This window comes from Macaca mulatta, chromosome 2, assembly GCF_049350105.2.
Source record: "Macaca mulatta isolate MMU2019108-1 chromosome 2, T2T-MMU8v2.0, whole genome shotgun sequence".
Taxonomy (NCBI): domain Eukaryota; kingdom Metazoa; phylum Chordata; class Mammalia; order Primates; family Cercopithecidae; genus Macaca; species Macaca mulatta.
Genome location: NC_133407.1, coordinates 148,775,669 through 148,802,713, shown reverse-complemented (window position 1 = coordinate 148,802,713; position 27,045 = coordinate 148,775,669). Strand labels below are relative to the sequence as shown.

The window sequence follows — 27,045 nt, the reverse complement described above, 5'->3', positions numbered from 1 at the left end:
ACTTTCGCGCCGGAAGTGTAAGGCCGGGCAGCCCAGCTGAAGGCAGTAAGCTGGCCTCTCCGTTGCAGGGTAGTTCTGGGATATCGGGGCAAAGGGGCGTGAGAAGGCCTGGAGGCGAAGTCGAAGAGAAGCCGAAGAGAAGCAACTGCGCCCTGGAGAAGAGAAGCTCGCCCATTCCCGACTGGGAGCCAGCTTTCAGTGAAGATGGCAGGGCCAGAACTGTTGCTCGACTCTAACATCCGCCTCTGGGTGGTTCTACCCATCGTTATCATCACTTTCTTCGTAGGCATGATCCGCCACTACGTGTCCATCCTGCTGCAGAGCGACAAGAAGCTCACCCAGGAACAAGTATCTGACAGGTCAGCCCCCTTCCTTCTCCTGCCTACCTCACACCGCCGTGACCTTGGGCAAGAAAGTGCAGGAGTTGTGTCAATTTGCCTAGGTTCACGTCGCGTCCCCACTGGCAGGGTGACCTTACCCGTTATCTCTGTGTTTCACTTTTGTCCCCTGTGAAATGGGGATGATAACAGTACCTGCTTCATAGACAGGTAGGAATCAAATTAGATGATGTCTGTAAAGCCCTTAGCACAGGATCTAGGACGTATTGAGTTTTGGAAAAAAAACGGTGCTGTTAATCCTTTACGTTAGTCGCCAACCTTCGGTGGGTTTACCTATGAACTATCCCATCCTACCCTTTCGTTGAGAAGAGTGCCAGGTGCGTTACTGCTTTTAGTCTTTGTAATATCCAGTCAGGTGAGTGTGATAATCTGCATTCTACCAAATTAGTGTACCAGGAGTCGGACCTGGCGGGACTGTCAGCTGAGATGCTAAGTACCAAAGCTCTTTGCAGTCTGTAAAACTGCTGTTAGAGATGCAAGGAATTGTAGTTATCATTTCCCCCCTAGAGTGGAGGCAACTTCCTCACATATTTCATTGCAGTATTTATTTATTTATCTACGTATTTACTTATTTTTGAGACAGAGTTTCGCTCTCGTGGCCCGGGCTGGAGTGCAGTGGCGTTATCTCAGCTTGCTGCAACCTCCGCCTCCCAGGTTCAAGCGATTCTCCTGCCTCAGCCTCCCGAGTAGCTGGGATTACAGGCCCACACCACTACACCTGACTAATTTTTGTATTTTTTGTAGAGACAGGGTTTCACCATCTTGGCCAGGCTGTTCTCAAACTCTTGACCTCAGGTGATCCACCTGCCTTGGCCTCCCAAAGTGCTGGGATTACAGTTGTGAGCCACCACGCCCAGCCCCTCATTGCAATATTTATATACAGAGACAGGAATTTGAGATGATTTTAGATGGTTATCTAGACATGTACCCCTTCATATTAAAGTAATAGTTTTCTCCCAGCTACTTGGGATGCTGAGGCAGGAGGATTGTTGGAGACCAGCCTGGGCAACGTAAGGAGACATTGTCTCTTAGAAAAACAAGCAATTATCAGTCAGTTCTGATTACGTTCAGAAACCATCTCAGGTAAGTGCTACTATATCTTTAGCACCTCCCTCTCACATTAATTTCTCGTTTTAATAAAGAGAGTAAGCCTCAGGCTAAGAACTTTCCACAGGTAATAGTATCTAGTTAAAATTTAATAATGTTGTTTTGATTCTACTGTACTTATTTTAAGTTACTTTCTTTTTTGTGACAATACTGTATTTCCATTTGCTGGTAATTTAAAGATTCCTTTAAAATCATATAGATTGGGAAAAAAGTTGATATATAAAAAGTATTAAAAAGTATTAAAAAGTATTAAATATGTAATGATACAAGTGCTAGACAAAAATTCTGACCCATGGCATGAAAATGACTGAAGTTTATTTAGGAAGCACTGCTGTAACATTTCCCAATTATGCCAAGAAGAATAGTAACCATTTACTCTGTCAGGCACTATGCGAAGCACTTGTATTCATTAACTTATTTAAAACTCAAAACAACTCTATGAGGTACATATTGTTGTCTCATTTTATAGAAACTGAAGCTTTAACAAGTTCCATGGTCACACATGGTGACATTCAGGACTTCACACCAAGCCTTCTGGTCTTGGGCTTTTTCCACTATACCACAGCGATCACTGTCTTTCTGTAGCATTAGTTTTAGAACTGACCAGAGCCAGCACCCCACCCTGGAGTGAACCTTAAGAAGTCAACTTACTGGCTGGGTGTGGTGGTGGCTCACCCCTGTAATCCCAGCACTTTGGGAGGCCGAGGTGGGTGGATCACAAGTTCAGGAGATTGAGAACATCCTGGCTAGGATGTTTCTACTGAAAATACAAAAAATTAGCTGGGCGTGGTATGCTGGGCGCCTGTCGTCCCAGCTACTCAGGAGACTGAGGCAGTAGAATTCCTTGTGAACCCAGGAGGCAAGAGCTTGCAGTGAACTGAGATCATGCCACTGCACTCCAGCCTGGATGACAGAGTAAGACTCTGTCTCAAAAAAAAAAAAGTCAACTTACTGCTTGAGTGTGGTGGCTCACGCCTGTAATCCCAACACTTTGAGAGGCCGAGGCAGGCAGATCACAGGTCAAGAGATCAAGACCATCCTGGCCAACATGGTGAAACCCTGTCTTAACTAAAAATACAAAAATTAGCTGGGCGTGCTGGCACATGCCTGTAGTCCCAGCTACTCGGGAGGCTGAGGGAGGAGAATCACTTGAACCCAGGAGGCGGAGGTTGCAGTGAGCCGAGATCACACCACTGGCAGCCTGGCGACAGAGGAAGACTCCATCTCAAAAAAAAAAAAAAAAAAAAAAAGGTCTATTTATCACAGAAAGAAAGGCTGTAGAAAAATGCAAAGTGGGCCGGGTGCAGTGGCTCACATCTGTAATCCCAGCACTTTGGGAGGCCAAGGCGGGTGGATCACGAGGTCAGGAGATCGAGACCATCCTGACTAACACGGTGAAACCCGGACTCTACTAAAAATACAAAAAAATTAGCCGGGCGTTGTGGCGGGCACTTGTAGTCCCAGCTACTTGGGAAGCTGAGGCAGGAGAATAGCATGAACCCGGGAGGCGGCCCTTGCAGTGAGCCGAGATCGCGCCACTGGGCGACAGAGCAAGACTCCGTCTCAAAAAAAAAAAAAAAATGCAAAGTGGAGAAAGCTCAGACATTTAGCATTTTTTGGCACATAAATTTTTCTTATTTTAGCCTTACATTAGCGCTAAGGCAGATACTCCTAAATACATTTTTACAGTTGAAGAAAAGGGATCCTGGAAAAGTTAAGTAGTCTTCCCAAAGTAACCAAAGTAGGGAAATATTGTGCCTGTACTTGAACTCAGATCAATCTCACTCCCAGTTTAAACCCTCTTGAACCATGATTCCTGCTGTCGTAGATTCTCTACCACGATTTTCTGCCCATGGTTCACTATTAGAGCAGTGGTTCTGAATTATATCTGATCCAAAGCTCTCTTTTGTAACCCCAAAATGAAATTCACAGTTAGTGTAGTCTGTTTACAATAACTTTTTTTTTTTTTGGAGACCAGTCTCACTCTGTTGCCTAGGCTGGAATGCAGTGGCGCAATCTCGGCTCACTGAAACCTCTGCCTCCCCAGCTGAAGTGATTCTCCTGCCTCAGCCTCTCGAGTGTCTGCGATTACAGGCATGCGCCACCACGCCCGGCTAATTTTTGTATTTTAATAGAGACGAGGTGTGAGCCATCACACTCAGCCAAGAACATTTCCTTAAGAAGGAATGTAACAGCTGGGCACAGTGGCACATGCTTGTAATCCCAGCACTTTGGGAGGCTGAGGCGGGCAGATCTTTTAAGGTCAGGGGTTTGAGACCAGCCTGGCCAACATGGTGAAACCCCATCTCTACTAAAAATACAAATATTAGCCGGGTGTGGTGGCATGTGCCTGTAATCCCAACTACTCGGGAGGCTGAGGCAGGAGAATCACATGAACCTAAGGACTGGAGATTACAGAGAGCCGAGATCTCGGCACTGAACTCCAGCCTGGGCGACAGGAAGGCTCCGTCTCAAAAAAAAAAAAAAAAAAAAAAAAATCCCACAGATTTCCACACGTACCCCTAGAGGGCAGTACCACCCCCATGAGGAACCAACCACCGCTCTAGACCACCGCTCTAGAGAAAACTCAATGTCTCTGCTCATAATTGCTGCATCCCTTAAGTGAGGTAGCTGGATTATACCAGCTCTTACATGGAGTGACTCAGCCTCATCAAGTCATTATTTGACTTGGGTAAAATGCTGTACACTCTGAACCAGCCTAAGTCCAAGAAAAAGGTGTGTTTTAGTTGTAAAACTTTTTTTTTTTTAAGAGACAAGTCTTGCTGTGTCCCCCAGGCTGGAGAGCACTGGCACAGTCAAGGCTTACTGCAACCTCAACATCTCAGGCTCAAGTGATCCTCCCGCCTCAGCCTTTCGAGTAGCTGGGACTATAAACGTGTACCACCATGCTCAGCTAAACTTTAGATTTTTTGCAAAGATGGGGTCTCCTCTGTTGCCCAAGCTGGTCTCAAACTCCTGGTCTCAAGTGATCCTTCCATCTCGGCCTTCCAAAATGCTGGAATTATAGGCATGCGCCACTGTGCCCAGTGGTATAAAACATTTTTCTAAATATGCTGTAAATGTCCATTAGCAGCCTGGCGTGGTGGCTCACGCCTGTAATTCCAGCACTTTGGGAGGCAGAGGCAGGCAGATCACGAGGTCAAGAGATTGAGACCATCCTGGCTAATACGGTGAAACCCGTCTCTACTAGAAATACAAAAAATTACCTGGGCATGGTGGGATGCGCCTGTAATCCCAGCTACTCGGGAGGCTGAGGCAGGAGAATCGCTTGAACTGGGAGGCAGATGTTGCAGTGAGCCGAGATTGTGCCACTGCACTCCAGCATAGGCGACATAGCAAGACTATGTCTCAAAAAAAGAACATTTCCATTCGCACCAGGCATGGTGGCTCAAGCCTGTAATCTCAGCACTTTGGGAGACCGAGACAGGTGGATCCCATGAGGTCAAGAGTTGGAGATAAGGCTGGCCAGCACGGCAAAACCCCATCTCTACTAAAAATACAAAAATTAGCTGGGCGTGGTGATGCACGCCTGTAGTCTCAGCTCTCTGCAGGCTGAGGCAGGAGAATCGCTTGAACCCAGAAGGCAGAGGTTTCAGTGAGCCAAGATCACGCCACTGTACTCCAGCCTGGGTGGCAGAGCGAGACGAGACAATGTCTCAAAAAAAAAAAAATTTTTTTTAACAGGTTTTAAGCGAAAGCTGTAAAATACATGAATAAAATATATTAGACTAGGTTTGGGGATAGAGTATGTGTAAAAAATGGTTCTCAGACTTGACAAATATTCTACTGACTTTTTGGAAAGGAAGAAACATTGATTCTTCAGAATGTGGAACTCTGGTTTGAGAAGTACTGATTTTAAAGTTTTATTCTAAGAAAATATCTTTCAGGCCTGGTGCAATGGCTCATATCTATAATCCCAGCACTTTGGGAGGCTGAGATGGGAGGATCCCTTGAGCCCAGGAATTTGAGACCAACCTGGCAACATAGTTAGACCCTGTTTCTGCAAAAAACAAAATAAATAGAAGATGTTCTTCAGTTGCAAATTACAAAGTTTTATCTTCATAACAGTACAGAGACTTATTTTTAGATATTTATGAAAATAAAAATACAAAATTAAAAATTTCTTGTAGAATTTTCTAACTTCAGAGAACATAGCTATTTATCTCAGCTTAAGAAAGCAAGTGTTTAGAAAATACAGGATAATTTACGATTGCTTATTTAGGTCTTGAAATACATCAGGGTCACCATACTCAACTTCATTTCTACATAATTGTTCAGCGGTGTAAATATAGGAGATCTAGATGAATTCCTCTTGATTACACTGCCTGGGAAAGTCTTGAGTTATCGTAGACTGAACAAGTGTTTTCCATTTGTTTTTCTGGAGACAGGGTCTTGCTTTGTCACCCAGGCTGGACCAAAGAGGTCGAGGCTGCAGTGATTGAGGCTGCAATCACAGTGGTGCGATCATGGCCCACTTCAGCCTCCATCTCCCGGGCTCAAGTGATCCTCCCACCTCAGCCTCCCGAGTAGCTGAGACTACAGGCACATGCCACTGCACCTGGCTAATGTTTAAATTTTTTGTAGAGACAGTGGTCTCATTATGCTGCCTAGGCTGGTCTCGAACTCCAGGGCTCAAGCGATCCTCCCGCCTCAGCCTCCCGAAGTATTGAGATTACAGGCGAGAGCCACCACACCTGGCTGTGAATAAGGTTTTTTGATGGCCTACCATGTGCCTTGTACTCTGCCGCATGCTATGGGGTACAGTATAAGACAAGGTCACAACCCTGCTCTCAGAGTTTCTGTTCAAGTGATAAAATATGCAAAGGGAAAAATAATAGACATTGTTAATCTAGTGCTTAGGATGTGCCAGGTAGAGTCATATAAGATCATATATATGAAGAACTCAGCCTAAAATTCTCCACTTGGCTGGGTGTGGTGGCTCACACCTGTAATCCCAGCACTTTGGGAGGCTGAGGCAGATGGATCACTGGAGTCCAAGAGTTAGAGACCAGCCTGGGCAACATAGTGAGACCCCGTGTCTACAAAAAAAAAAAAACACAAAAGTTTGCCAGGTGTCATGGTGTGTGCTTGTAGCCCTAGCTACCCAGGAAGCTAAGATGGGAGGATCACTTGAGCTTCGGAGGTCAAGGTTGTCATGAGCCAAGATTGTACTATTGCACTCCAGCCTGGACAACAAAGTAAGACCCTGTCTCAAAAAACAAAAAATCCTTCATTAGTTTCCTTTTGCTCTTAAGACAATGATCAAAATACAGTGGGACCTGGCTGGGCACGGTTTTTCATGCCTGTAATCCTAGCACTTTGAGAGGCCGAGGCAGGCAGATCATCTGATGTCAGGAATTCGAGACCAGCCTGGCCAACATGGTGAAACCCCATCTCTACTAAAAATACGTGAATTAGCTGGGTGTGGTGGCGCATGCCTGTAACCCCAGCTACTTGGGAGGACGAGGCAGGAGAATCACTTGAACTCGGGAGGCAGAGGTTGCACTGAGCTGGGATTGCACCATTGCAGTTCAGCCTGGGAGACAGAGTGAGATTCCATCTCAAAAAAAAAAAAAAAAATACAGTGGGACCAGTCTGGCTCTTGCACACCTCTGAAGTCTTGTTTTCACCACATTTTCTGTAGTTCTCCTTCTTCCAGCCATATGGCCTTTGCTCAGGTCCTCAGAGGCAGAGTGTTTACCTCTGTGAGGCTTTTGCCCATTTTGTTTACACCAACACTTTGCCAAGGTAATCCTCACTCATCCTGAAGAGTGCAGCTTAATCCTACATCCTCAGCAAACCCATCTCTCAGACCTTGACTTCCCAGACTCCATCACCTCCCGCTTATGCACTCCTCCAATACCATCCATCTCTCTTCCTAGGACATGATAATTGAATTTCACATTTATTCTTCTGGTTATTTGGTTAATGTCTTTCTCCCTCACTAGAGTTTGACCGTCATAAGATATGTGTATTTCGATCACCGTTCTTCAGGTCACCTGGCACTTAGAAGTTCAAGAAATATTTGTTCAATGAAAGAATAAATCTACCCTTGTACAGAATATGAATAGAGACTTAGGGAATTTAAGTGACTTGCCCAAGATCACATGGCTAATAAGTGGCAGAGATGGGATTGAACCCATGTGTTCAACTCCAGAGCTTAAGTTTTTACCCATTACTCTAGACCCAGTGCTTCTTAGACTGTCAATGGTGAAGGGCCGGTTTTGGGGTTTTTTGTTTTCTAAATTTCTAATCTCTTGTAGGCTAATACTTTTGTAAAATATTTTGATCATGTATTTGGATGTTGTGACAATGTCAAATTATTATAAAAGTCTCTAAATCCTTACTCTCAATGTCTGTGCTTATCACAGACCAGCATTGCAACACTGACCACACTTTGAGTATCTTTAGCAGCCAGGGAGCAGAATGTGTTACATGTTGCCTCCGTAGCCCTGTAGATGAAGTAGAGAACTGTACAGCATAATGAGCTCAGGAGGAAAGTGGAGAGAATTCCATGAGGGTTCCAGGCATTGGGAAAAGCTTCGTGGAGGTGCTGAGGTTTGAAGAAGGTGTTAAGGCATGATGGAGTAGAACTTGGAAAGGAAAGGGCACTGGAACATTCCCAGCATGTGGAGAAGCTAGAATATGTGTATTGTGACAAGGGAGACCTCAGCGGTACTGACTGCTTAGAACAAGTGGTTTGTATTGAGTAGACAGAGAAAGCCAAACACAGTTTTTTTGTTTGTTTGTTTGTTTGTTTGTTTTTTGAGATGGAGTCCCGCCCCAGGCTGGAGTACAATGGCATCAACTACGCTCACTGCAACCCCCTATCTTCCAGGTTCAAGTGATTCTCCTGCCTCAGCCTCCCGAGTAGCTGGGATTACAGGCACAGACCAGCACACTTGGCTAATTTTTGTATTTTTAGTAGAGACAGGGTTTCACCATGTTGGCAAGGCTGCTCTCAAACTCCTGACCTCGTGATCCTCCTGTCTCGTCCTCCCAAAGTGCCGGGATTATAGATGAGAGCCACTGTGCCCAGCCCCTACCAAGCACAGGTTTTATTATGTTCATTTCTGTCCATAATTTTTTTTCATGTTTCAAGAAGATTTCTATTACTTTAAGGGCCTTTTCCTCTTTTCCTCCTTTAATGAACTTTTGAGTACCTAGAAAAAATTAATATTTTGATCTCTGTTTTATTTGTCATTTGCGTCTTAGCAACACCCATTTGTTGCGTAACACGGTATTCTTTTTTTTTTGGAAGCAGGGTCTTAACTGTTGCCCAGGCGGGAGAGCAGTGGCACCGTCTCAGCTCATTGCAACCTCTGCCTCTCGGGCTCAGGTGAGCCTTCTACCTCAGCCACCTGAGTAGCTGGGACTACAGGCACATGCCACCAGCCTGGCTAATTTTTGTATTTCTTTTTTTTTTTTTTTTTTTTTTTTTAGAGACAGGGTCTTGCTGTGTTGCCCAGGCTGGTCTCACACTCCTGGGCTTAAGTGATCCACCTGCCTTTGCCTTCCAAAGTGCTGGGATTAGAGGTGTGAGCAACCACACCCGGCCTAGCACAATATTTGATGATGAACTACGGCTCTAATAGTTAATTTAAGTTCCCCTAGTAATTTCATTTATTTATTCAATAACTGTTTGCTGAGAGCTTTCTAACAGTCTGACTCCTGGGTAGGATTTCTGTTTCTCCATCAGATAGCAACCCTCTCAAGGCCTGTTCTCATTTCTCTGTAGGTAATAAGAAATTCCTTCTTTTATCCTCACTCTTCTCCCTTTCTCCTGACCCCAGATCTCCTGAGCAGTGTCCAACTATTCTTTTCACTCAGAGAAGGCGTCTTCCTAGCTTATTATCAAATAAGCAAAAGCTGGATGTAATGTCCCAAATGTACCTTCCTCTGAAATATTTATTTGTTCAGAAACATAGTCACTTCTGAAAAATACTTTTCTGAAAACCTAATTGTTAGGTTAAATATGTTTACGGTGGTTTCAAAGATACTTGTATTTTGGAAAGTTTCCACACAGAGCTGTTACCAAATAGGCCCTCTCTTGTGTTTAAATAGTTCTTCTACTTGACTCTCCGATTTTCTTCTAGTGTTTCACTTTTAAAAATCTCATTGTGTTGGTTGTATTTTTCAGTCAAGTCCTAATTCGAAGCAGAGTCCTCAGGGAAAATGGAAAATACATTCCCAAACAGGTACTCATTTATCTTTTATTAAAAAGCTCCACGATTCACTGTTGGGCAGTAGATATCTGAATGTTTTATAAGGGGACTTTGGGGAAAGCTGAAGGTTGGCAATTTAGTAATTAAGCTGTGGCCTGATGGTGTTTGCTGTCATGGTGACCTCACCTTTCTTAGGAAGTTGTTTTTAAATGTGACTCAGCTAAAGTGTCTAAAGTGTCAGGTCGCCTGCCAAGTAGGCTGACAGCTCTAAGCAGAACAGCATATCCTAAAGGTCTTCTGACTAAGTCCCTGGGGAGTAATTTGACAATCTGCTGTGTCATAGTTCTGAGACCTAAAATGCTTTTTTTTTTTTTTTTAACTAGTCTTTCTTGACACGAAAATATTACTTCAACAACCCAGAGGATGGATTTTTCAAAAAAACTAAACGGAAGGTAGTGCCACCTTCTCCTATGACTGGTATGTTTATTCCTTTCACTCATCTTTAAGGAAGATTTTTAACATAGGTCATTGAGTGGGGTGGGGTGGGTGTGGGAGAGGGCAGGGAGGGTGTCATTTTGTTTAAATGTTAAATTGCAGAAGATAGTAATCTTAGACCTTGGAAATCATCTAGTACAGGGATCTATGGAAGTGGAATTCTCTTTTTCAGTTAGATTTTCTGAGAACCCTAATGTATAAAGTGGATTAAAAAAAATAGTTCTCAGCTGATGGAGTGGGGAGACCAGAGCTGTTGTCCCTGGGTCTCTCCTTATTGCTGTTCTCAGGACCCAGGGTTCTAGGGATCACAGTTGGAAAAGCATTCCAGCCTGGCTCTCACCCAGTGCCTGATCCCCCTTCCGACAGATGGCTGCCCAGCTTCTGCCTAAATGAGGAAGAGTGCACTACTTCCGAGACATGCCATTTTGTTGTTAGATGTGATTGTTTGGTCTATCCTACAGTTTTGGCTCTAACATTTTCTACTTCCACTGATCCCAGTCATGTGAAAAATACAGCATGCTAAAAGTAAAACAGGCCAAGTATGGTGGCTCATGCCTGTAATCCTTGCATTTTGGGAGGCCGAGGCAGGCAGATTGCCTGAGGTCAGGAGTTCGAGACCAGCCTGGTTTACATGGTGAAACGCCGTCTCTACTAAAAATACAAAAGTTAGCCTGGCATGGTGACAGGTGACTGTAGTCCCAGCTACTTCGCAGGCTGAGTCAGGAGAATTGCTTGAACCCCGGAGATGGAGGTTGCATTGAGCTGAAGTCCCATCACTGCACTCCAGCCTAGGCGACAGAGCAAGACTCTGTCTCCAAAAAATAAAAATAAAAAAAAAGGAAAACAAAGTAATTTGTTGTTTTGTGTTGGACTCTCCTCTCATTTTAGTACTATTCACTTCTTTAGGTGAGACAGCCAGCTATTTTAAACCCATAGGGAAGGTATTATAATTAGTTTTTTTTTAAGAGTGACTAACATTGTATGGAGTTCATTTTTTAACAAGTTTTTAAGAAAATTTACAAGAAACAAAAGATCATTAAATATATGAGAAGTTACTTGACGTCACTAATAATCCATGGAATACCAATTAAAACAAGGTATCTTTTTTTTTTTTTTTTTTTGAGATGGGAGTCTCACTCTCTCACCCAGGCTGGAGTGCAGTGGTGGCGATCTCAGCTCAATGCAGGCTCTGCCTCCTGGGTTCACACCATTCTCCTACCTCAGCCTGTTGAGTAGCTGAGATTACAGGTGCCCGCCACCACACCCGGCTAATTTTTTGTATTTTTAATAGAGTTGGGGTTTCACCATGTTAGCCAGGATGGTCTTGATCTCCTGACCTCGTGATCCGCCCGCCTTGGCCTCCCAAAGTGCTGGGATTACAGATGTGAGTCACCGTGCCCGGCCAAGATATCCATTTTTTTTTAGCCCCGTAAGCTGTCAAAAGATTGAAAAGATTGAACCGGGCGCGGTGGCTCACGCCTGTAATCCCAGCACTTTGGGAGGCCGAGACGGGCGGATCACAAGGTCAGGAGATCGAGACCACGGTGAAACCCCGTCTCTACTAAAAATGCAAAAAATTAGCCGGGCGTGGCGGTGGGCACCTGTAGTCCCAGCTACTCAGGAGGCTGAGGCAGGAGAATGGCGTGTACCCGGGAGGCGGAGCTTGCAGTGAGCCGAGATCATGCCACTGCACTCCAGCCTGGGGGACAGAGCGAGACTCTGTCTCAAAAAAAAAAGATTGAAAAGATTGGCAGGATCCACTATTGTCAATGTCGAGGAAGTTAGGCCCCCTCACCATTGGCGGGAGTGGCGAGAGGTGGGGCTTTGCTGACAGTCTGACAATATCTATCAATTTTAAATGTACAAATCCTTGGACCTAGAAATTCTAAGAAGTTCTCTTACAGAAACACATAAACATGTAGATGTATGTGCAAGATAACTGTCGGCAGCATCATTTATCATTTATTGTCAAAAACAGTGGAAACAATCCATAGGTCTACTCAAAAGTGATTGGTGTGACCACACCGTGGAATCCTATGCAGACATTAAAAATATTGAGACTGGGTACGGTGACTGACACCTGTAATCCCAGCACTTTGGGAGGCCGAGGCAGGCAGATCACTTGAGGTCAGTCAGGAATTCAAGACCAGTCTGGTCTGGTGAAACCCCGTCTCTACTAAAAATACAGAATTAACTGGGCATGGTGGTGTGTGCCTGTAATCCCAGCTAGTTAGGAGACTGAGGCAAGAGAATCACTTGAACCTGGGAGGCAGAGGTTGCAGGGAGCTGAGATCATGCCACTGCACTGCAGCCTGGGCGACAGAGTGAGACTATGTCTCAAAAAACAAAACAAAACAAACAAACAAAAATGCCCAGCACAATGGCTCACGCCTGTAATCCCAGCACTTTGGGAGGCCAAAGCGGGCAGATCACGAGGTCAGGAGATCGACACCATCCTGGCTAACATGGTGAAGCCCTATCTCTACTAAAAATACGAAAAATTAGCTGGGCATGGTGGTGGGCGCCTGTAGTCCCAGCTACTTGGGAGGCTGAGGCAGGAGAATGGCATAAAACCGCGAGGCGGAGTTTGCAGTGAGCTAAGATCGTGCCACTGCACTCCAGCCTGGGCAAGAGAGCAAGACTGCATCTCAAAAAAAAAAAAAAAAAAGGAAATATTGAGAGGGAGCTATTCAGTGTGGAAATGTCATCCACAATATATTACTAATAATAAGCATAGTAGCATAGTATCTCCGTTTTGTGTGTGTGTGTGTGTGTATATATATATATATATATATATACACACACACATACATAAAATTTGTAATGTGTGTATGTAGAGAGAAAGATGGAAGGATATACAACAAATAAGTGTTTAGAGAATGGGCTTAAAAGAACTATCTACATCATACATTTTTATGTCATTTGATTTTTTTTTTTACAATAAACTTATTTTAATTATCAAGTATGTTAAAAATTTACAGAAAATTGGAGCCAGGCACAGTGGCTCACGCCTGTAATCCCAGCACTTTTGGGAGGCTGAGGTGGGTGGATCACGAGGTCAGGAGATTGCGCCACTGCACTCCAACCTGGGCCCCAGAGCGAGACTCTGTCTCAAAAAAAAAAAAATAAAATTTACAGAAAACCAGGAGGAAGTCCCTGGCAACAGAGGTAAAACTTAGTGGGTTTCTTGTTTGTGCTTTTGTCTTAGATCCTACTATGCTGACAGACATGATGAAAGGGAATGTAACAAATGTCCTCCCTATGATTCTTATTGGTGGATGGATCAACATGACATTCTCAGGCTTTGTCACAAGTAAGTTACAGACCCAGCCGACTTCATGTTACCCAGAGAGATTCAAGTGCTACTGAGTCACTAATATCATAGGTCGTATGTTTTCTTGTGTAAACTGATAATAGTCTTTGAACAAAAAATTTACTATGTGATGACTTTTATGACTTTTGCCCAAAAGTGATCCTAAGTTCATGATGTGGATGCTTTTTAGCCAGATTAGATTCAAGCAAGTGACTTGCTAGCTTGCTTCCAAAACTAATATGGTATTCTAGTTGAGCAGGATAAAGGGAAGCATATTTCTATTTTAACTTCGTTTGCTAGGTGTTAGGGTGAGTTTTCTATTTGTTTATAAGTTGATTTGATTTTAATCAATTTGGTTTCTTAGTAACATAGTTCTGTGCTTATATATTCCACTTAGAGTTGAACAGATTGGTGCAAATTTTTTCCAAATTTCAGGTCACAGCTCAGTTTGAGTCCCTTCTTCCTCGGTAAGCTAGAAGCAAGTATTATTGAGGGAAACTAGAGCAGAGTGGCATTTTGACTGTCTTTTCTTCAGAAATTGCCACAGATTTTCTTGTGGAAGTCGTTTTCCAAAAGCTATGTGGCACAGAGTTCCCACCTCCTCTGGGAAAGATTCATACTTATTCTAAAAATAAAACAGCTCAGAGTGATTGTGAACTTTTTCTTCTCTGCAGCCAAGGTCCCATTTCCACTGACCCTCCGTTTTAAGCCTATGTTACAGCAAGGAATCGAGCTACTCACATTAGATGCATCCTGGTAAGAACTTTCTTCTGTTTAATAAAAATACAAACCACACTTTGGGAGGCCAGGGTGGGAGGATCACTTGAGCCCAGGAGTTTGAGACCAGCCTGGGCAACAGACTAAGACCCTGTCTCAAAAAAACAAAAACAGGCGGGGTGCAGTAGCTCACACCTGTAATCTCAGCACTTTGGGAGGCTGAGGCGGGCAGATCACAGGTCAAATCGAGACCATCCTGGCTAACACGGTGAAACCCCATCTCTACTAAAAATACAAAAAATTAGCCAGGCGTGGTGGTGGGCGCCTGTAGTCCCAGCTACTCGGGAGGCTGAGGCAGGAGAATGGCGTGAATCCGGGAGGCGGAGCTTGCAGTGGGAGGAGCTTGCAGTGAGGGGAGATCGCGCCACTGCACTCCAAGCCTGGGCAACAGAGTGAGACTCCATCTGAAAAAAAAAAAAAAAAAAACGTAAACAAAAATCACACAAACCAAAATCTAAAACCAGTGCCCCTTAAAGATGAGGATTTCTGGCTGGGTGTAGTGGCTCACACCTGTAATCCCAGCAGTTTGGGAGTCTGAGGTGGGCAGATCACAAGGTCAGATCGAGACCATCCCGGCTAACAGGGTGAAACCCCGTCTCTATGAAAAATACAAAAAGTTAGCTGGGTGTGGTGACTGGTGCCTGTAGTCCCAGCTACTCAGGAGGCTGAGGCAGGAGAATGGCATGAACCCAGGAGGTGGAGCTTGCAGTGAGCTGAGATCACGTCACTGCACTCCAGCCTGTTCGACAGAATGAGACTGTGTCTCAAACCAAAAAAAAAAGATGAGGAGTTCTAATTTGCATACTTCATTGGAATCGGTTTTTTAAAGTTTTTTTTTTTTTTTTTTTTTTTTCCAAGACTGTGTCTCACTCTGTCACCCAGCCTGGAGTGCAGTGGTTCTATATCACTGCAATCTCCACCTCCTGGGTTCTAGTGATTCTCCTGCCTCAGCCTCCCGAGTACCTGGGATTATAGGCGTGCACCACCACATCTGGGTAATTTTTGTATTTTTCGTGGGGACGGGGTTTCACCATGTTGGCCAGGTTGGTCTCAAACTACTGACCTCAAGTGATCCATCTGCCTCGGCCTCCCATAGTGCTGGGATTACAGGCATGAGCCACCACGCCTGGCCAAAAGTTTTTTTGTTTTTTTTTTTTCATTGAAACTCCACTCAAAATGCCATGGGTGGTTTATGGCAACTTTTACATGAGTCTAGCAAAAGGAAAGAATGTGTCACCTCTTTTCTGTCACAATTGGGGGCTTAAAACTGCAGGGGTGGATGTATCAACCCCCAGAAAGTTAAAAGTTTAAGCCAGGAGTTCTGACCATGCAATCATTTTTAGTAATACCTGGAGCTTATGAGAGTGGAAGTTTGTATTATTTTTTTTCCAAAGTACATTACTATTAATGATAATAGTTTTCATTAGTTCTAGTCACTGTGCTTAGCATTTTCTGTATTTTACCCTCATAGCAACCTATGAAACCTATGTAGGAATTGACATTTGACAACAGTCTGTCCAAATCCAGCACCCATGTGTTATTTACCACTCTTTATAATTTTTAAAAAGAGATTTCTCCTTCTGAATACCACTGTTTTTTTTTGTTTTTTTGTTTTTGAATGGCAGAATAAGACAACTTAAAATCTGAAAAGCTCTTAGAAAATACTGCTACAGTATCTGGAACCTAGTAATGCTGCTTCACGTGGCCTCTCCAGACTCTTTTGCCTGTGGCTTCCCAAAGACTGGCATAAAACAGAGAAAAAGAATAATGGACAAAATGGGGATTACTAGTGGTAATCTTGACTACTTGGTTTGAGCAGAGCCCTCTAGGATGTGTGGGAGGAGCAGGACAGGCCAGAGGCTGGGAAGTCTGGGCCATGCACAATTCTGCTAGAGAAGAAAAGCTGTACATTATATGAGTACCATGAGTCTATTCAACTTTTACCTTCCGGTCTCCTTGGGCTAAACAAAAACTTCATGGGTTGGAGAAAAGCTTATTTATCTTTTCTCAGCATCCAGAGAGGCATGTGACTAAAATGATATCATGGACAGAAGGGAGACTGGAACCCCAGTGTACAATTACCACTGTGGTGAGATCAGCAACATTGTATTCAGACAGGCCATTTACTTACCTGCAGCCTATGGAGTAACCAGAGTAGACTTTTGCCTTTATGTGACCCACTTGTTGGAATGACTATGGATCTTTCCATTTATCATTTTCCATACTGATTTTTGGTTTTAGCTTTTATTATATGCAAGCCTATTTATTTTATGGAGGTTGAGTAGGAAACATAAGCTAAAGGAAGCCTCAGTGATATAGTTCAAAACTTGGAATGACTCTCCCAGTAGCTATAGTCCTCGGTACTATATTTCCTGAAATCCACCTCTCATCCCTTCTTGTAAGTACGGAACACACCCAATGGCTCACACCTGTAATCCTAGCACTTTGGGAAGCTGAGGTGGGCAGATCACTTGAGGTCAGGAGTTCGACATCAGCTTGGCCAACATGGTGAGACCCCGTCCGTCTCTACTAAAAATACAAAAATTAGCCAGGCATGGTGGTGCGTGCCTGTAGTCCAAGCTACTCAGGAGGTTGAGGCAGGAGAATCTCTTGAATCCCGGTGGCAGAGGTTGCAGTGAGCCGAGATTGCGCCACTGCACTCCAGCCTGGGTGACAGAGCGAGACTCCGTCTCAAAAAAAAAAAAAAACTATGGAACACACCAACACTTGTGATTTCCTCTCGGAAATGGAATTCAGAATGGGAGTCATCTTTGGATTTTTTAAAATATAGTTCTGTATTGTTGAGATTGCTTTAACAACTTGTATTTCTTCTGTGGTTGTGCTTTGGATGAATACAGCCCATCCAAGGTGACTTCTTTACAAACACTGAACAACTTTGGGTGGTAGGGAAGTGGGAGCTGCATTACTCTCTGATGTACTAACTAACCACACCATTTTCCTTTGCCAGGGTGAGTTCTGCATCCTGGTACTTCCTCAATGTATTTGGGCTTCGGAGCATTTACTCTCTGATTCTGGGCCAAGATAATGGTAAGAAGCATGTCAGGTTTACTAAGCAAATACTTCCATAGATGAATCATCCATGTTAGAGCCAGAAAAGTCTTGTAGGTTATGCTGTTTGTTACCACAGTCAAATAAAATGTTTCCTTCCTTCAGTTTCTGAGGTATTCTGAAAGACTTAAAAATTCCAGGGGTCAAACTGAAGATCTCAATTCTCTCTGGCAATGACTGGGACAGTATTTGATTCCCCAGAATCTGATACCATCATGTGAGGGATCCAGCACCAGCAGTATAAGCCTGTGAACCTAAAGCTTAAAGAAGGCCTGGTTTGTCAGTCATTTCACTGACTAGAGCCCTTGCCAGTACTAATCCTTGCTCTCTTGTTTACTGGCTGGGACCTCAGAAAAGTTACTTAACAAGTTACTTAACTTCAAATTCTCTATTTGCTTATCTGTAAATAAGGACTTTATTAGTTAACCTGCGGGGTTATTAGGAACAGATGAGGTAGAATATGCGAACCACTTAGTGAAGTACTTGGCATACAGTAGTTGCTCAATAACTGGTGCCTGTTATTGTTGAAATTTGAAATGAAGTTTAGAGCTTCCTTTAGTGATCTCTTTTTTGCTGTTACTATCCCCATTTTTCAGGGGACACAAAGTGACTTTCCTAGAGTCACATAGCCAGTGGGTGACAGGGCCAGTCGTGAGGCTGTAGTCCAGTTCTCTAATCTGTGTGAAGCCCATTCTTCCCCTTGGGTGCTGGGGTGCTCGCTGAGTCCTGGCACTCATGTAAGTGTGTCTTATGCTACAGCCGCTGACCAATCACGAATGATGCAGGAGCAGATGACGGGAGCAGCCATGGCCATGCCCGCAGACACAAACAAAGCTTTCAAGGTACACTCTATTCACCATTCAAAGCCGCAGCGATGCTCTGAAAGGTGTTATCTAGAGCTATTTTAAAAATAGCTTCCTTGCAGGGAGTGTTGTGTGGTTCCATCATTTTAATTTAAACTTAGCAAAAACATAGTTTACACGTCTCTTTTTCCTGAGGCAGAATCATCTATTAAGTAAATTGGAAATTCTTGGTACTTTTACTGGTTTTTAAATGCTCACCAGAATTTAATCCACACTATCAATGATGCCGTAAAATAATCCAATCAGAGGTGTGAGGTAAACATTTAGAATAATTTGAACGTTTTTGAACCCCATAGATATCAGATATAAATTGCATTAAAAAAAATCAATACTGGCCGGGCGCAGTGGCTCACACCTGTAATCCCAACACTTTGGGAGGCTGAGGCGGGTGGATCACAAGGTCAGGGGTTCAAAACCAGCCTGACCAACATGGTGAAACCCCATCTCTACTAAAAATACAAAAAAAATTAGCTGGGCATGGTGGCGGGCACCTGTAATCCCAGCTACTCAGGAGGCTGAGGCGGGAGAATTGCTTGAACCCAGGAGGCGGAGGTTGCAGTGAGCTGGGATTGCACCACTACACTCCAGCCTGGGCAACAGAGTGAGACTCCGTCTCAAAAAAAAAAAAAAAAAATCAATACTAAGAGCCTTTTCACAAAAAGGTTCTAGAATTTGCATAATTTGGCATGATTTTTGTGGAACAAAATCTCACTGTGTTTCATGATAAAAACTAGAAAGAGAAGGGAAGTTCCAGCCCGGGACAGTGGCTCACACCTGTAATCCCAGCACTTTGGGAGGCCGAGGTGGGTGGGTCACCTGAAGTCAGGAGTTTGATACCAGCCTGGACAAAATGGTGAAACCCTGTCTCTATTAAAAATACAAAAATGGGCCAGGTATGGTGGCTCACACCTGTAATCCCAGCACTTTGGTAGGCCAAGGCGGGTAGATCAACTGAGTTCAGGAGTTCAAGACCAGCCTGGCCAACCTGGTAAAACCCCTTTTCTACTAAAGATACAAAAGAAAATGTGCTGGGCGTGGTGGCAGGCGCCTGTAATCCCAGTTACTTGGGAGGCTGAGACAGGAGAATTACTTGAACTCAGGAGGCGGAGTTTGCAGTGAGCTGAGATTGCACCATTGCACTCCAGCCTGGGTAACAGGAGCAAAACTCCATCTCAAAAAGAAAAAAAGAAAGAAACAAAACAAAACAAAAATGAGCTGGGCATGGTGGCATGTGCCTATAATCCCAGCTACCCAGAAGGCTGAGGCAGGAGAATCGCTGGAACCCAGGATGCGGAGGCTACAGTGAGCTGAGATCATGCCACTGCACTCCAGCCTGGATGACAGACCAAGATTCTGTCTCAAAAAAAAATAGAGAAGTTTCTCAGCCTGATAAAGGGCATCTATGACAGACCCACAGCTAACATCATACTCAATGGTGAAAGACTGAAAGCTTTCCCTTTAAGATCAAGAACAAGACAAGGATGTCTGTTCTTGCCACTTCTATTCAGCATTGTCCAGGATGTACTAGCCAGGGCAGTTAGGCAAGAAAAAGAAATAAAAAGTCATTCTGATTAGAAAGGAAGTAAAACTATCTCTGTTTGCAAATGGCATGGTGTTGTATGTAGATCATCCTAAACAATCCACAAGAAAACTAACAGAGCTAATAAATAAGTTCAACATACAAAAATCAATTGTGTTTCTATATACTGGTAATGAAGATTGGAAATGAAAGTAAAACAATTTTATTCATAATAGTATCAAAAGGAATAAAATATTTAGAAACAAATCTAACAAAAGAAATGGCCTTGGCCGGGCATGGTGGTTAACACCTGTAATCCCAGCACTTTGGGAGGCTGAGGCGGGCAGATCACAAGGTCGAGAGATCGAGACCATCCTGGCCAACATGGTGAAACTCCATCTCTACTAAAAATATAAAAATTAGCTGGACATGGTGGCACATGCCTATAGTTCCAGCTACTGGGGAGGCTGAGGCAAGAGAATCACTTGAACCCGGGAGGTGGAGGTTGCAGTGAGCCAAGATCGCACCACTAGACTCCAGCCTGGTGACAGAGCGAGACTTCATCTCAAAAAAAAAAAAGAAATGGCCTTTTGTTAGATTTAAACCGATATGCTGAAAAATTACAAAACATTGCTGAAAGAAATTAAAGACTTAAATAAATGGAAAGACACCCATGTTCATAGATTGGAAGACTTAATATTATTAAGATGGCAATACTCTCCAAATTTATCCACAGATTGAACACAATCCCTATCAAAAATCTTACCTGCCTTTCTTGCAGAAATTGACAAGCTGCTCCTGAAGTTCACATGGAAATTCAAGGGAATCAAAATAGGCAAAAATGTTGGCAAAATTGGAGAACTTACATGCTGTAGTTTTAAAGCCTATTACAAAGCTGTAGTAATCAAAACTGCACAGAAATAAAAACTGGCATAAGGAGAGATACAGGTCAATGGAATAAAATGGAGAGTTCAGAAATAAACACATCTATTTATCATCAATTGACTTTCAAAGAGGGTACTGAGACTATTCAATGGGGAAAGAATAGTGTCCATTCAATGAATGGTGCTGGGAAAAGGATATCTACATGCAAAAGAATGAAGCTGGGCACCTATTTCACACCATGTACAAAAGTTAAGTCTAAATGGTTCAACAGGCATGTGTAGTGCAGAAGAAAAAAAAATTAGGTTCAAGTTAGCTTAGATGTGGTGCATGCCTATAGATAGGGGCACCACTTGAGCTGAGGAGTTTGAGGCTGCAGTGAGCTATGATTGTGCCACTGCACACCAGCTTGGGTGACAGTGAGACCCTGTCTCAAAAAGAAAAAAGAAATCAAATGGGTCAAAGACCCGAATCTTTAATATTGCATGATATTACTTATATAAAATATTTGGAATAGGAAAATTCACAGAGACAAGGAAGTAGGTTAGAGGTTACTGAGGATGGGATGGGGGCAGTGGGGAGTAGTTGCTTACTGTGCGCATTTTCTGTTTAAGAGGACATAAAACTTTGGAAATGATAGTAGACATGGGTACACATTGTGAATGTCATTAATGCCACTGAATTTTATATCTAAAATGGTTAAAATGGTGTATGTTATGTTACATATATTTTACCACAATAAAAAAATAAAAATTTGGCTAGACACAGTGGCTTACACCTGTAATCCCAGCACTTTGGGAGGCCGAGACAGGCAGATCATTTGAGGTCAGGAGCTTGAGACCAGCCTGGCCAACATGATGAAATGCCATCTCTACTAAAAATACAAAAATTAGCTGGGTGTGGTGGCGCACCTCTGTAATCCCAGCCACTCAGGAGGCTGAGACATGAGAATCGCTTGAACCGGGGAGGCAGAGATGGCGGTGAGCGGAGATCGCACCATTGCAGATGCAGAGGTTGAAATGAGCCAAGATGGCGCCATTGCACTCCACCCGGGGCTACAGAGTGAGATCACTCTGTCTCAAAAAAATAAACAACTGAAAAACAGTGAGAGGGCCAGGCACGGTGGCTCACGCCTGTAATCCTAGCACTTTGGGAGGCCGAGGTGGGCGGATCACAAGGTCAGGAGTTTGAGATCAGCCTGGTCAATATGGTGAAACCCCGTCTCTACTAAAAATACAAAAATTAGCCCTGCTTGGTGGCGGGTGCCTGTAGTCCCAGCTACTCAGGAAGCTGAGGCAGGAGAATCACTTAAACCCAGGAGGCGGAGGTTCCAGTGAGCCGAGATCGTGCCACTGCACTCCAGCCTGGGCAATAGAGCGAGACTCCATCTCAAAACAACAAAAAAAAACCAGTGAGATACCACTTCGTGCCCACTCAGATGGTTATAATAAAAAAAGATGAACAATAACAAGTGTTGGTGAGGATGTGGAGAAATTGGAACCCTATTGTTCATGATGGTGCAGCCACTTTGGAAAACAGTTTTTCCACCATTCCTCAAACAGTTAAAACATAATTACTATATGACCCAGCAGTTTTACTCTTAAGTAAGTACTCAAGAGAACTGAAAACATATGTCCACACAGAAACTTATGTGAGAATGTGTTCAGAGCATTATTCATAATAATCAAAAAGTAGACATAACCCAAATACCCATCATCTAATGAAAGGATAAACAATGGAATATTTTTGAATATAATGTATGTTGTATATACAGTAGGATATATACAATGGAGTGTTATTCAGCTATAAATAAGAGTGGAATACTGAATCATGTTAAACAGGGAAGAACCTTGAAAGCATGCTAAGTGAAAGAAAATAACAAAAGGCCACATATGCCCCGAATAAGTGAAAAAAGATACGGAAGATAAAGGAGTAGTTGCCAGAGGTTGTGGGAGGTGAATAATGGGAACTGTGTATTGTTTGGTATGTGGTTTCTTTTTGTTATTAGATAATAACAAAATTATTATTAGATATTATGTAGATATTAGATAGTGGTGGTGGTTACACAACGAATATACTAAAAATCACTAAATTGTACACATTAAAGGGGTAAATTTTATGACATGTAAATTATATCTCAAAAACCCACTCATGAACTAACATTTGTATTTCACATTAGATAAGCTTACTCTATCTATCTATCTATCTATCTATCTATCTATCTATCTAGGGTCTCACTGTGTCACCCAGGCTGGAGTGCAGTGGTACAATCCTAGCTCACTGCAACCTCGAGTTCCTGGACTTAAGCATTCCTCCCATCTCAGCCTCAGTACTGGTACATGAGGAGCCAGTACTACAGGCACACACCACCACACCCAACTAATTTTGTATAGAGATGGGATCTCACTATGTTGCCCAGGATGGTCTTGAACTCCCACCCTCAAGTGATCCTCCTGCCTTGGCCTCCCAAATTGCTGGGATTACAAGCGTGAGCTACCACACCTTGCAAGCTTTTTTTTTTTTTTTTAAATTTATTTTTAAAGACGAGGTCTTACTATCTCTAGGCTCATCTAAAGATAGGTTGTCCAGGGCAGTCTCAAACTCCTGGACTCAAGCTATCCTTAGCCTCAGCCTCCAGAGTAGCTGGGACTATAGATGTATGCCACTGCACCCACCTCATAAAGCATTTTTTAGACACTCACTAATTTAGGGCAAAGTAGTCAGATTAATAGAATATTTGAGAAATGTAATTTCTTGGAAAATTCTGCAAATTTATTTCTGCTCAACCTATTACTAGTTTACATCTAAATGATTATATGCCAAAACCATTTTTTAGTTCACACCATCAAAGTCTTTATTGCAGTGATTAAAAATTACTGGACAAACTAATGAAGTGCCATTGTGTATCTGACATAAGGATGGAGTAAGTGTTCTTAGGCCCACTGAAAATACCCCAGCCATTTATGTCAAAGCATCGTGGACCATGCACCATTTAAACCAGATGACAAGTCCCTTGATGAAAGAGCTGAGAATCAGCACTAATTTGTCTGTTGTACATCCCTCAAGAGTACTGTGGGGCATAAAGGTGCTTAGTGAGCGTGAGCTGATAGACGGGTTAAGCGCTGGGGACTTTGCAGTCAGACCAAAATTTAAATCTCAGCTCCATTAGCTCCTAGTGCCAGTGGCCTTGAACAAATTATTTGACCTCTTAGCCTTAGTCTCCTTATCTATAAATTGAGGGGTGGCACGAAGAGGGGGAGGAGAGGATGCGGGTAGCAGCATTTCCCTTGTAGGATTGAATGAGCTTATACATGTGGATAGCACACTCCAGCTTTTGGCCTGGAGTAAGTGGTCACTGAAGGTTAGTCACAGCTGTCAGTAACAATTCCCTCTTCCTGCTGGGTGTTCTCTTCCATTACAGACAGAGTGGGAAGCTTTGGAGCTGACAGATCACCAGTGGGCACTAGATGATGTTGAAGAAGAGCTCATGGCCAAAGACCTCCACTTCGAAGGCATGTTCAAAAAGGAACTACAGACCTCTATTTTTTGAAGACTGAGCAGGGATTAGCTGTGTCAGGAACTTGGCATTGCACTTAACCTTGTAACTTTGTTTGGAGCTGGCACCTCTCAGAATAAAAAGGAGGATGCAAGAGCTGGCAGGCATGCAGCAAGGCTTGTTCTTGTCTGGGCTGGGTTCCCCTTTATGTTTGAAACTAGAGGAAATAGGAGTATGCTGGGCAACTTGTTATTTTTAAAATGTTGTAAATGTTCCTTTTGGTGACTCTAGTAATGAAAGTCAGAGAAAGGGGGAAACCTCAAGCTACTGATAATATATAAAATCTTGGCCGGGCACAGTGGCCCACGCCTGTAATCCCAGTACTTTGGGAGGCTGAGGCGGGTGGATCACGAGGTCAGGAGTTCAAGATCAGCCTGGCCAAGATGGTGAAACCCTGTCTCTACTAAAAATACAAAAAAAATTAGCTGGGCATGGTGGTGGGCACCTGTAATCCCAGCTGCTCAGGAGGTTGAGGCAGAGAATTGCTTAAACCCAGGAGGCGGAGGATGCAGTGAGCTGACATCGCACCACTGCACTCCAGCCTGGCAGACAGAGCAAAACTCCGTCTCAAAAAAAAAAAAAAAAAAAAAAATATATATATATATATATATGTATATATATCTTAGCAGCAGCCCAGTCTTCGGAGGAAGCATTGTTAATTATAGCTAATGATTATGTGCAGTCAGTCTGACATCTGGCCACAGTAAACTCCTGTTTTCTTGGGATCCAAACACCCTGTGTTTTACCATTAGTTTTGTTAGTATTGTTAACTTTCTTTACACAAGTAAACAATTTCCACTACCAAAGGTTTAGAAACTATGGATGAACAAAATGAATCTCCCTGTATTGTTCATTTTGAGCCTACATAGAACAGAGATCAAATATGTCAAAACCTTATTCAAATAAACTCTCTTCAGAGTGAATACCCAGGGCCAGGACAGACTCGGCAAACCTTCTATATCACTTAATTCTGCCCAGCGAAAATCAGTGACCCTGAGGCACTGCCAGATTCTAAAGTGCCTTTGGGATCATCAGAGACCGGCTATAAATAATGCAAAATCTTGATCTGGATGTCAGTATATGAAATCTTATCAAATCCATTGACAAATCGGTGCTATACTGGAAATGGCTATTCCTTTGGGTGGAGGACCTCACTTCCCAGTTGCTGGGAACGAAAGAGAATTTACATATTGCTGTAAGAAGGGAGAGACGGCAGTTGTTGGTAGACATGTGGATAAGGGGTCCAAGAATAATTCCGTCTGGATTAAAGGTCCCAGGGAAGTGACAGAGTGCCATTGCTGTACCAAGAGGTGAATGTAATTTGCGTGTTGAGTGCAGTAATTAAGAACAAACGACTCTTGACTCCACAAATTAAACCATCCTGTTTTCTTTGCCTGTGAAAATGTTGCCTCTGTAAGTCACTAACAACCTTCTGCCGACAGTTAGGACTGTCTATCTTGGACCAGTGCGGGGAGTCTAAGATGAAAGAGATGTGAACCTTGCCCTCAGCTCACAAGAGAGAGACACATAAGAGCTTTTTAAAATTTTTTTATTACTTTTTTAGAGATGGTACCTCACTATGTTGCCCAGACTGGTCTTGAACTTGTGAGCTCAAGCCATCCTCCTGCCTCAGCCTCCCAAAGTGCTGGGATTATAGGCATAAGCCACCATGCCTGGCTAAAAGAGACCTTTTTTTGAGGTCACTGAATCTGAGAATCTGGAATCTCTGACCCTGGCCTCCAGAGCAACATATGTGGGCATAGACATGCACACGTCCCTCTAAAGCTTATTCATAATGACCCGCAGACCCAAGAAACCCTGACCTTTAACGATAGTTAAAATGGCTGCTTACACCAGATATAAAAGGAACAAGTGTTCACAGGGGAGCTAACCTTTGACCTGGGTCTTGAAAGCCTTCCTCTGTGTAGAGGGCATTCCAAGCAGAGAAAACAGAATCAGCAAAAGCCCATGGATTAAACTGTCTGCAATTCATTGCACCCCAAGGAAGTGGGGAGTGGTCCAGTATGCCCTGGAGAGGTCCAGGTTGGGTAGCATGCAAATGGTAATTGGTGATTGAGTGGTAGCCACCTCGTTCCTCTGCATCAGGAGCATTTGAGTCTGCCTCTTCACTCACACAAGGCTTTACCTTTTTCCCTTGTAGCAAAGGTGGGTGGTTAAAATGTGTGTGACCAGCCTGGCCAACATGGTGATACTCCGTCTCTACTAAATATACAAAAATTAGCCACGCGTGGTGGTGTGCACCTGTAATCCCAGCTACTCGGGAGGCTGAGGCAGGAGAATCACTTGAACCTGGGAGGCAGAGGTTGCAGTGAGCCGAGATCATGCCACTTTAGCCTCGACAACAAGAGTGAAACTCCATCTCAAAAAATTAAAAAAAAAAAAAGTATGTGTGAGACTTTCCTGCCCCATTGTACTGGTAGTAAATGCACAGACCTGTCCTTGACATCAGCAAGTCAAAAGGAAAAGCCAAGTTTGTTTTAGTAGGCTCTTTCCAGAACCGCCGCACAGGTTTAGGGAGCAGTGCTTATTGTGTGTGTTTCTTGGAGTTTAATTTGGGCCAGGCTATAAATGAGAATTGCATCTCTTCATCCACCTGGACTTACCACCTGATACCATTTAGGACACCGCAAATGTCTACTTGCTGATCATGGTATGGAACAGGAGCGTCCAATCCTTTGGCTTCCCTGGGCCACATTGGAAGAAGAACTGTCTTGGGCCACACATAAAATACACTAACACTAATGATAGCTGATTAGAGCTAAAAAACAAATGAACAAAAAAAACCAATGTTTTAAGAAAGTTTATGAATTTGTATTAGGCTGCATACCAAGCTGCCCTGGGCTGCATGCGGCCCGCAAG

At 43.4% G+C, this 27,045-nt stretch overlaps 1 protein-coding gene across 1 annotated transcript; it reads left to right on the top strand.

The window, feature by feature from the left end:
• The first annotated feature begins 13 nt into the window (after window positions 1-13).
• On the top strand, window positions 14-24,268 carry EMC3 (ER membrane protein complex subunit 3). The gene is made up of 8 exons (XM_015130274.3): window positions 14-359; window positions 9,667-9,724; window positions 10,075-10,168; window positions 13,395-13,499; window positions 14,174-14,255; window positions 17,245-17,324; window positions 18,105-18,187; window positions 24,031-24,268. The coding sequence occupies exons 1-8, from the start codon at window positions 205-207 to the stop codon at window positions 24,157-24,159; spliced, it is 786 nt and encodes a 261-aa protein (XP_014985760.1). The 5' UTR covers window positions 14-204; the 3' UTR covers window positions 24,160-24,268.
• The last annotated feature ends 2,777 nt before the right edge of the window (window positions 24,269-27,045 follow it).